Source organism: Triticum dicoccoides, chromosome 1A (genome assembly GCF_002162155.2).
Source record: "Triticum dicoccoides isolate Atlit2015 ecotype Zavitan chromosome 1A, WEW_v2.0, whole genome shotgun sequence".
Lineage (NCBI taxonomy): Eukaryota > Viridiplantae > Streptophyta > Magnoliopsida > Poales > Poaceae > Triticum > Triticum dicoccoides.
In genome coordinates this window covers 14,686,478-14,700,950 of record NC_041380.1, presented here as the reverse complement: position 1 = coordinate 14,700,950, position 14,473 = coordinate 14,686,478, and the positions used below count along the sequence as shown (strand labels likewise).

At 39.7% G+C, this 14,473-nt stretch overlaps 1 protein-coding gene across 1 annotated transcript; it reads right to left on the bottom strand.

The window, feature by feature from the left end:
• Positions 1-10,852: 10,852 nt before the first annotated feature.
• Positions 10,853-12,671, bottom strand: LOC119358916. Its single transcript, XM_037625305.1, has 4 exons — positions 12,309-12,671; positions 11,972-12,166; positions 11,610-11,848; positions 10,853-11,505 (listed from the first exon to the last, which is right to left on the bottom strand). The coding sequence occupies exons 1-4, from the start codon at positions 12,385-12,387 to the stop codon at positions 10,933-10,935; spliced, it is 1,086 nt and encodes a 361-aa protein (XP_037481202.1). The 5' UTR covers positions 12,388-12,671; the 3' UTR covers positions 10,853-10,932.
• Positions 12,672-14,473: the final 1,802 nt, after the last annotated feature.

Genomic DNA, 14,473 nt, shown 5'->3' with positions numbered 1-14,473 from the left:
ACGACCGGGGCGGCGGCGACGGGGATGGCCGGGGCGGCGGCGAGGGGACGGGGACGGGGCGGCGACGGGGGCAGCGACGGGGGCGGCGGGCGACGGGACAGAGGAGAAGAAGCAGATGAGAAACTGAATTTTTTAAAGTGTTTTCTTGTATAGGATGGGCCTTTAGTACCGGTTGGAGACACCAATCGGTACTAAAGGCCAACTTTGGCCAGGCCAAGAGGCGGGAAGAGCACCCTTTAGTACCGGTTGGAGCCACCAACCGGTACTAAAGACCACCCTTTAGTACCGGTTGGAGCCACCAACCGGTACTAAAGGTTGTGCGCTGCCACCCGCGGTGCATAAAGTTTAGTCCCACCTCGCCGGGCGAAGGGCAGCCGCACTGGTTTATAAACCCAGCTGCGGCTGCCCTTTCGAACTCCTCTATAAAGCAGGCTTCTGGGCCTAACTACGACGCGCTGCCCTGTGAGTCTGCTGGGCCTTGTGGGCCTGAAATTGCACGCCCGTGGTCTAACAGGCCCACAGGGCAGCGCCCCAAATTTTTTTATATAGTTTTTTTCTTTTCTGCTTTATTTTTTCTTCTATTTATTTATGAGTAGTTTTTTTTCTTTTCTGCTATATTTATTTTCTTCTATTTATTTCTAAGTAATTTTTTATATAGTTTTTTTTCTTTTTTGCTATTTTTTCTTTTCTGCTATTTTTCTTTTCTGCTTTATTTATTTTCTTCTATTCATTTATTTTTATATACCATGCCAAGTTGATGGTTGAAAGTTGATGATGTCGCTTTGAATGCTGCATACTGAACGTAAAAGAAGTCCGGAGTTCAAATAAGTTAAAAAACATTGAAGTGCCCGTGTAACAGATGAGTTCTCGTCCGAAACCCTGATACTCCGAAAGAGATTGTCCAGTTTGTACATGAAGTGCGTCCAGTTTTTGCCGTGACCCTCTCTAGTCTTTCGCACATGCTATGCGGGTGAAATGATGATACCATGCCAAGTTTCAACATTTTCACAGTTCATTTTGTAGTGATTTTCAATTTCACGGTCATTTAGCTCTCTAAACAATTAGGTAAATGACTGAAAACAACAAATGATGTCAGAACATGTTGGAAATTGATGACGTCGCTTTGAATGCTGCATACTGAACGCAAAAGAAGTCCGGAGTTCAAATAAGTTTAAAAAATATTGAAGTGCCCATGTAACAGATGAGTTCTCGTCCGAAACCCTGATACTCCGAAAGAGATTATCCAGTTTGTACACGAGGTGCGTCCAATTTTTGCCGTGACCCTCTCTACTCTTTCGCACATACTATGCGGGTGAAATGATGATACCATGCCAAGTTTCAACATTTTCACAATTCATTTTGTAGTGATTTTCAATTTCACGGTCATTTAGCTCTCTAAATAATTAGGTAAATGACTAAAAAACAACAAATGATGTCAGAACATGTTGGAAATTGATGACGTCGCTTTGAATGCTGCATACTGAACACACAAAAAGTCCGAAGTTCAAATAAGTTATTAAAAATAAAAAAGAGGTGCAATGCTGGTTAATTTGCTTCAAGCCTTTCGGAATAGTGTAGACTGCACTGCACATAGCTCAGTGCAATCTATGCTATTCCAAAAGGCTTGAAGCTAATCAACGTGCAGATGAGCATTGCGCCTCTTTGTCATTGTCTCTACACTCACGGCTTATAAACCGCTCATACTGTCTCTCCCTTGACGAGGTGGGACTAAAAATCAGTTTACTAAGAAACTCTAGTACCGGTTCATGCCATGAACCGGTACTAAAGGTCTTCGTGGCCTCATTAGTACCGGTTCGTGGCATGAACCGGTACTAAAGGTTGCCCACGAACCGGTACTAATGATGTCCGCCCGCCTAGCCGTTGGAAGCGGCACTAATGGTCACATTAGTGCCGGCTCAAATTCAAACCGGCACTAATGTGCTTCACATTTGACCCTTTTTCTACTAGTGAGTGGAGCTTCTCCTCTACAATATAATGTTCTTTTTTGTGCATGTATAACCTGAGCAGTGATCCACTAAATCCCTGTAGGCTAGATTATATCATTCTCCAGTCTGAACACAGGTTCAGCTGTCCTCTTTCTTATATCAAAAGGGGGCAAAATCATTATGTATGATCATGCACAATTCAAGCAGAATGGAGCTAATGCATAAAAACCTCTAGAATCCAACTACTAAATGAACAAGCAACGACAAAAATATCATAAATCTGAAACCACGGATCTCTCTCAACATAACTTCTGAATTTTGACCTACAGCCAATAGAATGCCATTCTCCAGTTGGACACAAGTTCAGATATAATTTTTCTTACAGCGCAAGGGGAAAATTCATTAGCTATGATTGCGTACAAATGAAGCAGATAACTGTACAATTGTACCAAACTACTAATGCAATTCAGGTGTGATAAGATTCATAAAGGTAGTGTCAATGGGGACAAATTTATTATATTTTTGACCGGAAAACACAAGAGAATGCTTCGCACTTAAATGGGAATATCAAACATTCATGCTAAACTGAACTTACTAGAACAACACACAGTTCACTAGCCTTTTTGTTCCAAAAGGATACAGTTGTGCATAATGACATATAGATTGCATATGAAGAGAGAGTGAATAGCAAAACCAGAATGGAGGATCTGCTAGCAACTTTAGCCTCATAGGTTAGTGAATAATGTTTCAGTTTTCCTTGAAATGGTTAATTTAGGTAGGTAGCTACTCACTACTTGAATCATATCTTGCTTCTTGCTTACTTTTATGTATGGCAAGGATTTTGAACAATTATTGTCCATTATTGTAGTTAGATAATTTAGGGAAAACCTAGAAATAAAAATTTATGTCATGTATGTTTACTATGTTTCCATATATTGTGCAGCCCAGTGTAATGTTTGATATCACAAACGACAAGAAGGCTAAACAAAATTACATGTCCTCAATTGGACATTACAGATCATGGCAATACTCTGGTTCAGACAAACGGTATCAGTTTGGGTCAAAGAGCAAACGAGCGTTTGTTACAAGGCCGAGTGTGTGTGTTTGTTTTCTATTTTAGATACAATCATTTGGTCGTGGGGTTGATTGTTGATGGGCAGAGTGGTTGGGTTGAGGGTGCTGTTACAAATAACTTAGATGATGAGCGTCAATCTGTACTTCAATTCCAAAGAAAACCTTCTGAGCCTGACTACATTAGAAGTTCTCGTACACATAATCTGAAGTATGATGGCAATTACACGAAAGCAGGAAAAACATATGAAGCAAAGCTTGGGATTTGGCATGTCCGTAAAGCAATAGAGGAGATAGCTAGTTTTGATCCTCGAGTTACAAAATCTGAACCTGGACCAATTCATTGGCAAGTTCTGACTCTTTTTTCAGTGGAAGCCGGTAGACTTAATCATGTCTTTCGTCGCACGTCGCTATCTCTTTCTGTTGCCATTGGACCGGATGGAACACTGAAACTCCCCACAAGTGGGGAACAATTCATACTGAACTATCTGAAGCTTTCTTTGGGTTCTCTTGAAACAATCGAAGGTAGACCATTCATTCACGTGAAAGGCACAGCACCTAGAAACCTTTATCAAGTTTTGTTGGAGATCTTGATACTAAGAAGAGAAGTTATTTTTCGAACTTGTTTTATTCTCTCGGATGCCCCACCTATGAAATTCAAGAAGAATGAACCAAAACGGGATAAAGGAAGCAGACTACTGACAGAGAAACATAAATTGGAAGCTGAAAATGCAAAGGGTCACAAATATCTTGTGGGAAAACACGATGGAACTACTGCTTATCGTTGCGAGGATTGGTTGGTAAACCCATTTAAGGAGGTAATACATACCACAATATTTGACACGTTTCATGCATACTCTGATTGTTCTTCTCTCTCAAACTACAATTTGTTTTCAGGTTGTAATGACTGTCGAACATGTTTCTGCAAATGGGCGTCCAGATGTCAGGGACAGTAAAATTACTCTGGTTGCAGAAATTCTGAACAGGGATGCTTCGGCTGTAAGGACCTTACTATCTTTTTTCACTTACTGTATACACTGATGTCCATACAACGTTCAATTTTCACATCATATTGTCAAAACTAAACTGAGAGAACATCCAAATATTTCTTGTGATTCAAAATGCCCAAAATCTATTGACTATTATCTGAACTCTCTGTCAAACTCACGTTGATCTTACAATCGCAAATGCGTAATGGTCTCCAAAAGCTTGATTTAACTGAAGGACAGATTGCAGCCCAACAGTTCATTGGTTCAGCGACGTCTTTACAGAGGTCCATTCAAGAGAAATGGTATTGGGAGGGCCAACATCAAAAGGTTAATTCTCAATAGACTATGTCTTTATATTCTTATTTACCTCCCTTGGCAGTTTGTATTATTAAAATGAGGCATCTAATTTGATGATTTCATGTCTCAGCAGAAAGATCAGAGTGCAACTGGTGGATGCTGTCTCTCCATGTTAAAATATGATATAACTACAAGGCGCGCATATGCATCCGCACAAGGCAAGCAACTTCCTTATCCAAAGACTGCTTTAAAAACTAACTCTTCATATTGTACTCGGGAAAGAAGCAAATATGCAGTACCATGTATTTTAGACTCGATCATGTGTATGGGGCACTGGGGAGGACCTATATTTTCTGTTCCCTATCCTGAATCCTGTATTGTGATACTCTTGCAAGATCTTTAAATATCTACGTAAGGTTGGTCTACAACTATAACAATATGCGGATATGTTTAGTTGTTTGCAATCACCTTTGCTTCGGTGTCAAGTAAACATAATGGTGGCAATAAAAAGGTCATTTATTTTGGCAAGAAAGTCTACTACATTTGTGATAGCATGTCTCCATTAAACAGATTTCTGTCATTCCTTCTCATTAAGGTGCTTGTTCATTCGTAACTATATTTTTATGTTACTATCACAGGAACTTCTTTTTGTATCAGTTTCATTATTAAACCCCATCTAGTATTTGGTCTCTGATGATTGTATTTGCCCTTTCATATTTTTGTCGTGTGCTGTTGTATAAAAGTTAATAATTCAAGACTAGTAAAAAAGAGTACTAACAGTAATTGTGCTTTCTTATTTGGCTGGTTACATTACAAATTGCACGATGATGCAAATAAAAGATGATAAATAAATCATGTTTTATTTTGCTTGTGCTTGTCATCTGATCTTCCCTGGCAAATATGCGTGGCAACACAATCCCCATGACGACCCTGTAAATGAAGCATCGCGAGAATCCAATTTAAAGATTCGTAAATCTGTCGCGCTCTAAGTTTCATACTGATGTAAAACCTGGATTCATGTTGGTGTTACTGATGTACTCCCTCCGTTCAAAAATAGATGACCCAACTTTGTATTAAAGTTAGTACAAAGTTGGGTCATCTATTTTGGAACGGAGGGAGTATAAAAGATGGTAAGTTTTCTACTGATGTGAACTTCTATTCATATCAGGGTAACTACCACATAGAAGACGCGAACTTTGTATATATTTGTAATCTTGTTTGGATGAACATTTATTACTTAAGCAACAAATTGATTTTGCAACTTGTGTGGACTATGGTCATGGATTCAGGGAATTCATGTCATGTTCCTGCAACATACGTATTTTTTATCTGCAATGTCTGTACTGAAATCTCAAAACCATTTGTACACCTTGAGCTGAGATTCTCTTCTCACACATTTTTTTTCTTCTGAAAAGTACACAGTTGGCCTAATAAGACATTTTAGGATGACTGGATAGCCAAGCGCTGAAATGTCCAATTAACTCTTTTGTACTGATTTTCTACTCGCAGAGGAACCGTGGCATGATGAACCCGGAAGGAGGTTTCACGTGGCCCTGGGAGCTGACAATGGCCAAGTGCCAAAAATCTTGAAAAGACACATTGCTAGAATAACTGACAACATGCATACTCAAAATAAGAAGGCCAAGTTAATGGTGGCTGAGCATGAAGAAACATGCCATGCTAGTGCACAAAGGGAATTATCTGATGAATTGTCAGGTTTGTCTATATTTATTCTCTTACAGTCTGTTTTTTTACCTACATATGAACTATTTCTTTTTGAGAAACCCAGAACAGGCTAAATACTAACCCAGCCTTTGTTTACCGCTTGGAGCCTGTATTAAATTACTGCTGGTGGACTGATGGGTACTTGCTCAGGAATATTTTTCTACTGATGTGAACTTTTATTCATATCAGGGTAACTACCACATAGAAGAGGCGAACTTTGTTTATATTTGGGATCTTGTTTGGATGATGTTTTTGCAATTTGTGTGTACCATGGTCATGGATTCAGGGAATTCATGTCATATTCCTGCAACATGCGTATTTTTTATTCTGCAATGTCTATACTGAAATCTCAAAACCATGTGTACTCCTTTAGCTGAGATTCTCTTCTCGCATGATTTTTTTTTTTGAAAAGCACACAGTTGGCCTAATCAGACATTTTAGGATGACTGGATAGCGAAGCGCTTAAATGTGCAATTAACTCTTTTGTACTGATTTTCTACTCGCAGAGGAACCGTGGCATGATGAACCCAGAAGGAGGTTGCACATGGCCCTGAGAGCTGATAATGGCCAAGTGCCAAAAATCATGAAAAGACTCATTGCTAGAGTAACTGACAACATGCATGCTGAAAATAAGAAAGCCAAGTTAATGGTGGCTGAGCATGAAGAAACTTGCCATGCTAGTACACAAAGGGAATTATCTGATAAATTGTCAGGTTTGTCTATATTTATTCTCTTACAGTCTGTTTTTTACCTATATATAATATATGAACTATTTCTTTTTAAGAAACCCAGAACAGGCTAAATACCAACCCAGCCTTTGTTTCTGGCCAATTCCCCTGTCTGTTTCCTACTACTAAGGCTACAGTTTATTTCAGACTCGCTTGGAGCCTGTCTGAAATTAATGCTGGTGGACTGATGGGTACTGGCTCAGGAATGTTTTTTTACCTTGATTTATCACAACCCCATTGGTGCATTTGATAGCATGATACTGTTTGTCATCAAAGCGTTTAACATTTCATCTTTCACATAGTGACATGACATGGGTAGTTTATGGTAGCCTTTTCCTAGAAAATGACCAGATAGAGTGTGCTAATTTAATTTCATGATTTTTCCACATTGAAGATAGGCATAAATTGTATTTATCGATTCCAGAAAACAAGGCTACTGTCCAGACTCTCGAGGCACTTGATAATTGAGCTGGTTACCATATTTTGAAAATATAGAAACAACATGTTTCAGTAAAAAGGAATATCAGCATTTGATTTGTTGATGCACAAACTCATGTCAAGCCAGCATGTCTTGAACCGTATTGCTGGATGTTACTGTGATTATTATTTATTTTTAAAATTTTAAATCTCTCTGCTATTCTATGATTAGTGCCCTGCTGCCACAAGCATAGCGCCTATCGCTTTTTAAAACATTGGCAGATGCTAATCTAGTGCATTTTTGAGGATTCAATTTTGTCTTGAACTCGAGTTAGCTAGTTTTCCATAGCATTGTTCACATGTATATGGTCAATCGTTCGTTCCACATCGTATAGTTTTGTACTTTAGAAGGCGAGATGCTCGCTTTGTACTTCTAGGGGATAATTCACTTCAGTAGAACAGTGTTCATGGTGGTATATGTAATTTTCATTTACTTGTATATTTTGAAATATGGATCTTTCTTCACCACCTGTTCACTGAATTCATATTATGATTTACAAGCTCAACCCTTCTACTTGTAATATTCTTACATATCATGGGTGGAGTTGAAGTCTTATCAAAATTTGCCTTTCTTTAGGTTCGCATGCAACTTTGGCAGAAGATGTTGAGTCCAGAACTATTCCCGTGACAAATGTATGTGAAGATAGACTATCTGATTGTTTTCCTTCTCTCTGTTGTGACTGTACTTTGTTTCTTTCCTTGACTTTTATTTTTTGGTAGAGGATATATTCATTGAGTTACTACATCTCCATCGAATGATTGTTTTAGGTACGTCTCATGGCGACCAAGGAAGCAGAATTGTCAACTCATTTTATGAGTGGGACTGGGACTGGGCTTAAGATAAGCTTGTTGAGAGATGCAGTTGCTAGCCACTCTAAAGGGTATATACATATATACATATACATATACATATACATATATATATATATATATATATATATATATATATATATATATATATATGTATGTATATTTCAGTACTTCCAACTTGGTTTACTTGAGCTATCCTTGTATTGTTAATTCTTTTTGGTTTTCGCCAGGGCTGCATGTGTTACTTTTGATGACATGGAGTGTACTGAGAAGGCTGTATCTTTCTCTAAATTTGCCGAAGTAAGACTCTCTTTTTATATATTCAGTCTCATTCTATCCAACAGATGCAAAACCCTGTTCCTATCCCATAGTTAGATGCCTTGGTAATTGATTAATCTGTCTTCCTAAAAGAGAAGAAAGAAAACAGAGGCATAAAGTAGTTAGAACACTGGGCCTATCCACATTATAGTCGACAATGTTTAAACATATGAAGCAGAGGCATAAAGTAGTTAGAACATTGGGCCCATCGCAGCCTCAGAAGCAGTTTCTTGATTTATTTAAATGTTACATAAACGGCATGTTGTGTTTTCAGGTAAGGTGCAAAGCAGAAAATCTGGCTCCAGGATTTCTGGCAGCATGCAATCTGTACTGCCCTTGTCCGATTCCTTGTCCACTGCCTGGCCTGCCCTCTAACTGAAGAAATCTGAAGGCAGGGTTTGCCAAGGAAAACATTGCTGCTGCTGTACACTAACCTGCCAACTTGAGACGCGATAGAGAATCGGACATACGCTGCTACTGCTATCCGAAACATCTGTCTGTCTTACCTTGTTAGTTGTTGCAGATGAGAGTATGAGATGAGGAAGCTATTTGCCGCTCTGCCAGATTCAAAATCAATGAACTCACCAAAGCCAGACCGAATTGCTATGTACAACAGAGCATAATTTGATGGCGTACCATGTGCACATGGTTGCAGATTCCCGTGATGTTGCGCTTGCATATTTGGGTTTTTTTTTCCACATGGTTGCCCTTTCTTGCCGAGTTGCTTCCATTCCATCTGTGTGTGCAAAACGTTTCCTTCTTCCGTTGTATTGCACTCCCTCCAACGTTTTATAAGGTGTTTTGAGAGTCCATGACAGTGTCAAAAAATGTCTTATATTATGTTACAGAGGGAGTAGTATTGTTTATGGTTGCTATGAAGTTGGACAACAATTAGTATGAAGTCCTTTTTTCCCTAAATGTAACGTACACTGTAACATGGGGTGCAGGCTGTTCTATCTTAGACCCACCTTTTTTCCAAACTTTCCATCTGTAAACATATAGAATCAGATCAAACAATTTATAAATCATGATTAGCAAGTAAATTTTTCCAATTTATGCAATATATTTTTCTGAAATATGTTTTGTGCAATTTTCTCGAAAAAGATATTCTAGTTCTGTGTAAAATATTTGTGCATGTTAGACAAATTGTTTATGCAACTTACTTTCTTTCACAGGAACTGCTGATGCAACTTATGCCTGAAATCTTGAGATAGCTTAGGTTGTCATATAAACTTGAGTGACAAAAAATAGGGCCATATAGTACAAAATGTGAGATGAGGATGAGTTCACTGCGCGTGCAGTTGGAAGGGCTCAACATAGGTGCGACGATGCGACATGGCCTCAACATTGGTTCCTCATGAGGCCACGGGGTGGTCGTTCAGTGAGAATGTTAACTACGATCATTTTATGACTTGCAACTCAGCTACCAACCAACCATATTTGGAGAGCCACGCACAACTATAATATCTATGGCAATTGTCGAACAAATTTCAAGGTGTTCTTATAAAAAAATCAAGGTGTTAAAAGGACCTGCTAGCAGCGGGGCTCTATTAGTTGATTATCAATCAATCTAGAAATAGCTGCCTTTTACTGCAAGGAGGGGGGCGCCTAAGGCCATAGCTACGATTAGAGAGAAGTGTTGACGAGGTAGACTTTCAAACTTAAATGAGCTTCATCGGATACCGTACATGAACCTTAGCAAAACTCAGCATCATATCCAAGACTTGTGAGATGGAATGTGGGTTCATACTGATAGTAATAGAATGTTTTTTTTAAACCGAGGCAAAGACTTGCCTCAATTCATTAATTAAGAGGGAAGAGTGTATGCTACATAACAGTGGCTCCACAACATAGCCTGCCAGAGGAGAAAACAAACAAACAAACAACAAGCGGATTACTCTCGCAGCATGATGATGCTAAGTGCCTAGCCCAGAGTTTAGCCTCGTCTTGGATAAGCTCAAGTAGGTAGAATGGCGGGGTCGATTTTCTTCCTGAAAACTCTAGCATTTCTCTCGTTCCAAATGAACCAGCAGACAAGCATGGTGAGGGAAGTCATGGACTTCCGGTTTTGTCGTATTAAGAACCATACATGATGGGAGCGTGATGTCCTCTGTTTTCAATGGTACTATTCAAGCAATGACATTAAAATGAAAACTACTCTTGTGGAGGTTTTAGCGGATGAAATTTTAATGCAGCTTTGAAATATTTTCAGGGTAGAAGGATAGAGAAAAAACTTACATTATAATTTTCATTGACTAAACATATCAAGAAGTGGTTTCGTGCCTCCAGTTCTTAGTGGGAAACAAAACTGGTTACTACTTGCATAATTAGCTGAAGAAAAACCAAAAGAAAACATAGAACTGAAATAAATGACTTGCAAATTTAGCTTTCGGAAGAATTCCATTTAAAATTTAGAATGATGCAAGTCTTCTGGTATTTTTGAGCCATGAAAACTTGATTTAACATCTAGTTCATAAGACATGCTAAAATAGTACACCAATAAGCACACGTTTTGTTCTCTTCCTCTGCAAATATTATTTAATTCCTCCAACATATATACATATATATTCCTTAGTAGAGGACTGTCGACCAAGACACTTTCACAGACACCAAAGCACTATTACAGAAATAATATTCTTTTTCTTCACTGCCATGAATATCCGCTTTAAATGAAATTGGCATACTCCCCTCCATAAAATCAATAAACAGTGTGTCATCCATCTGCACAGCTGCTACAAAATATTGTGAAAAGCTCCCAGTTGAAGACACGAAGCTATTGCAGTCGCATTCTTTATCGTCTATGAAGGCATACAAGTTCTTCCAGATGGCAGTGTACCCACACATCTTTATATCAAACCCATCTCCAGGCACTTCCAAAAAGTTCATATGTATGGTCGCCTCGACACTGTCTCGAAATATGATAAAATTAAAAACAAGAGCACCATGTTCACCTTCCATTTTGATTCTAGAAAGGACGTCGAAACTAGACCGGCCCTCGATTAGGTCGAAGCATCCGTCAACAAGATTTTTATCACCTCTACTATCACCCGATGATGCCTTTGTTCTAATATCCACTTCAACTAGGCAATCGAATTTCATCGAGATGCCTCTTTTGGGGCTCAACAAGCGCAGATAGTCGCCGGCCTGAAATTTAATCGAGTAGCAGAGTCAGCATACCAACATGGCAAAATATGCTGTATTTAGAACACTGCTAAGCAACTAAATATAAATAAAGACTTGGCGATTACCGAATTGATAGTGAGCGGGTCATCTCGGGATCGGTTGAAAAGATAATTGCGGCGATAATCCTCGTCGTCACGGACCGCAATATAACCGTATACCTCGACCGGTCCGGTGCAATCTTCCAGAAAGGTATGCACCATGGTAGAGAAGAGTTGGAGTATAGGGCGCGGCTTGTGAAAACACCTTTGCTGCCCAGTTGAAGCTTCGTTGCAACAGCGAGTATACCGCATAGGAGGCAGGCAAGCTATTGATTCAAAGGCAGGCAGGGAGCAACATATTTAACACAATACTGATGCAGCAAAAGTAATCTAGACAGAAATGTGTATTGTATTGTAACGCGGAGAGAGCTTGCAGTTGAGCTGCTTACTCTCAGAGACTTGATTCATCTGGTAGGCCTGGTGCCAGTAAAGATCACACGCAAGCCTCCGATCTCTAGACGACCCCGGGAGCGGGCAGATGTTGGGCCAGTCATAGGGTTCGGGCGGAACCCCCATAGTGTCTTTCATCAACAGTTTCCTCTTGGCAGGCTCCACGGAACCAACACTCTCAACAAACCGCAGCACTGATGATGATACAAAGGAAAAAAAGACATCAACTAATGAAAATTACAACCAGGTGCAGATGTAGCTTAGAACAGCATCCATCCATAGAAATAAGTAACCAACAAGGGAAAATCATTTGGGAGTATAATTAGCGAATGTTACCATCCTCGGGGCTTAGGGGGCCGTCGTCAAGATCATCGTCCTCCTCCTCCTGCTCCACCTCCTCGTGAGAGAGAGCCATAAGTCCTGAAACTCCGAATTCGTAGATCGAACTTGCGCTCTGCAGGAGGAATCACTTAGATTTGCAAATCTATGGATCTGCAAAAACGAAATATTTGTATGAAGAGATCGATCGAGCCGGCTGAATAAATATAAATTGTAAGAGCATCGAGTCCGAATTGGATTTGGGGGTGTAGTAATTAGGTCATGTAGACGGATTCGGGGCTGGCGAATTCGGGGGCGGCGGCGGCGGCGATACGTACGCGAGGGTTAGGGTTTTCTTTCTTTGTTCCTGGGAGAATTCGTTTTTTTTTTTGAGGGAATCCTGGGAGAATTCGTTGGGGGTAAGGTCAAGCCCGTGTTCCTTTTGGGCCACCTTTTTTTTTTCAGAATCCCCTTTTGGGCCACCCTGCTGTTGGAGGTACCTCACAAGATATTGGGCCTGCTTGTTTGAATCGACTTGGAACCGGCCTACCCTGCTAAGGGCCTGTTTGAAACTGCTCTTTTTCCTAAAATTTAGCTCCGCTCTGAAAAAGATGCAAGCCAAACGAGGTAGCTCCATGATGTCTCACTTCAGAAAAGAAATAATAATTTAAAACTAGGTGGAGCTCCCTATTTGTGAAGCTATTAGGGGGTGCTAACTGAATCTGCTGCATGTTTTGCCTAACTAAAGTCAGATATATTATGAATTTTGCATCTTAATTAAATTTTTTATGCCATGTAGGATAGTGTAATTTTTGATGTCACAGATCCAGAGAAAATTCAGAAAAACTATGTTGCTTCAATTGGTCATTATAGATCCTGGCAATATGTTGGTTCCGATCGACGTTTTGAGTTTGGTTCAAAGCAACGCACGTTTGTGACCAGATCAACGGGAACATTTGTATTATATTATAGATACAAACATTTTCTTGTTGGCTTGATCGTCGACGGACAATGTGGTTGGGTGGAAGGTGCCATAACCCGTAATGTTCGTGATGGCCTTGAGTCTGTGTTGCAATTTGCTAGAAAAGGATCTTCCCCAGATTATATCAGAAGTGCAAGAACATATACTCTTGCCTATGATGGGAATTATACAAAGGGTGAAAATATTTCAAAAATCAAAATTGGAATATGGCAGCTGTGTAATGCAATAGAGGGAATAGGAGATTTTGTTCCCGGAAAGAGCAAGTCTGAACCTGATCCTATGCAGTGGCAAATCTTGATTCTTTATGGTCCAGAAGCTGGAAGGATCAACTATATATTTGATCGGACAAATATGTCTTTATCTGTTGACAATGGCGGGCATGTGGCAGTTAAGATTCCTGCTGATCTTGAGCCGTTTGTGCTGAACTATTTGAAACTTTCCAAATGTGGTATTGCTGTGCTTGATGGCAACGAATTTTTTCATGTCAAAGGAACGACGCCAAGAAGTTTATACCAGGTTTTATTGGCGGTTCTGATACTAAGAAGAAAAGTGGTGTATCCTACTCACTTTCTGCTTTCAGATGCTCCCCCCATGAAATATAAGCGAGAGGAGCCTGATCAGGGGAAGAGGGGTAAGGCACTCACGGATGAGCAAAAATTGGAAGCTGCTAATGCCAAAGGAACTACATATCAAGTTGGCAAACACGATGGATCTTCTATTTACCACACCGAGAAATGGCTTATTGACCCATTGAAACAGGTAACATATAACATAGTTGATATGTTTCAAACAGGTAACTTTACCTTTAGAAGTTGATGTGTTTCGCTTATTCACCTAATATTTCTTATCTGCAGGAGAAGAGATCCTTTCCAGAAAGGCCTGAGCTCATGATGGTCTTAATATGGCTAAGCCGGCTCTGGGGTTACCTCAGCAAAAATTCTGTAGCACTATCTGATACTTCCGGTGTACAACGCGGGTTATCTAGTGAGAGTCTGAACCTGAATGTCAAGAAAAATCTTCTGGTTGCTGGAATCCGACCTGGGAATGCTCCTAATGTAAGCACCTCACTCTATTTTCTCTTACATTCATTAGTCAACATACGACATATGTTAATTATGCTGTCTAAACTAAACTTACATTAGCAACCAAATACTTTAAACTACTTTATATCATACCCTATAAAAGACAGTCAAAAACAACA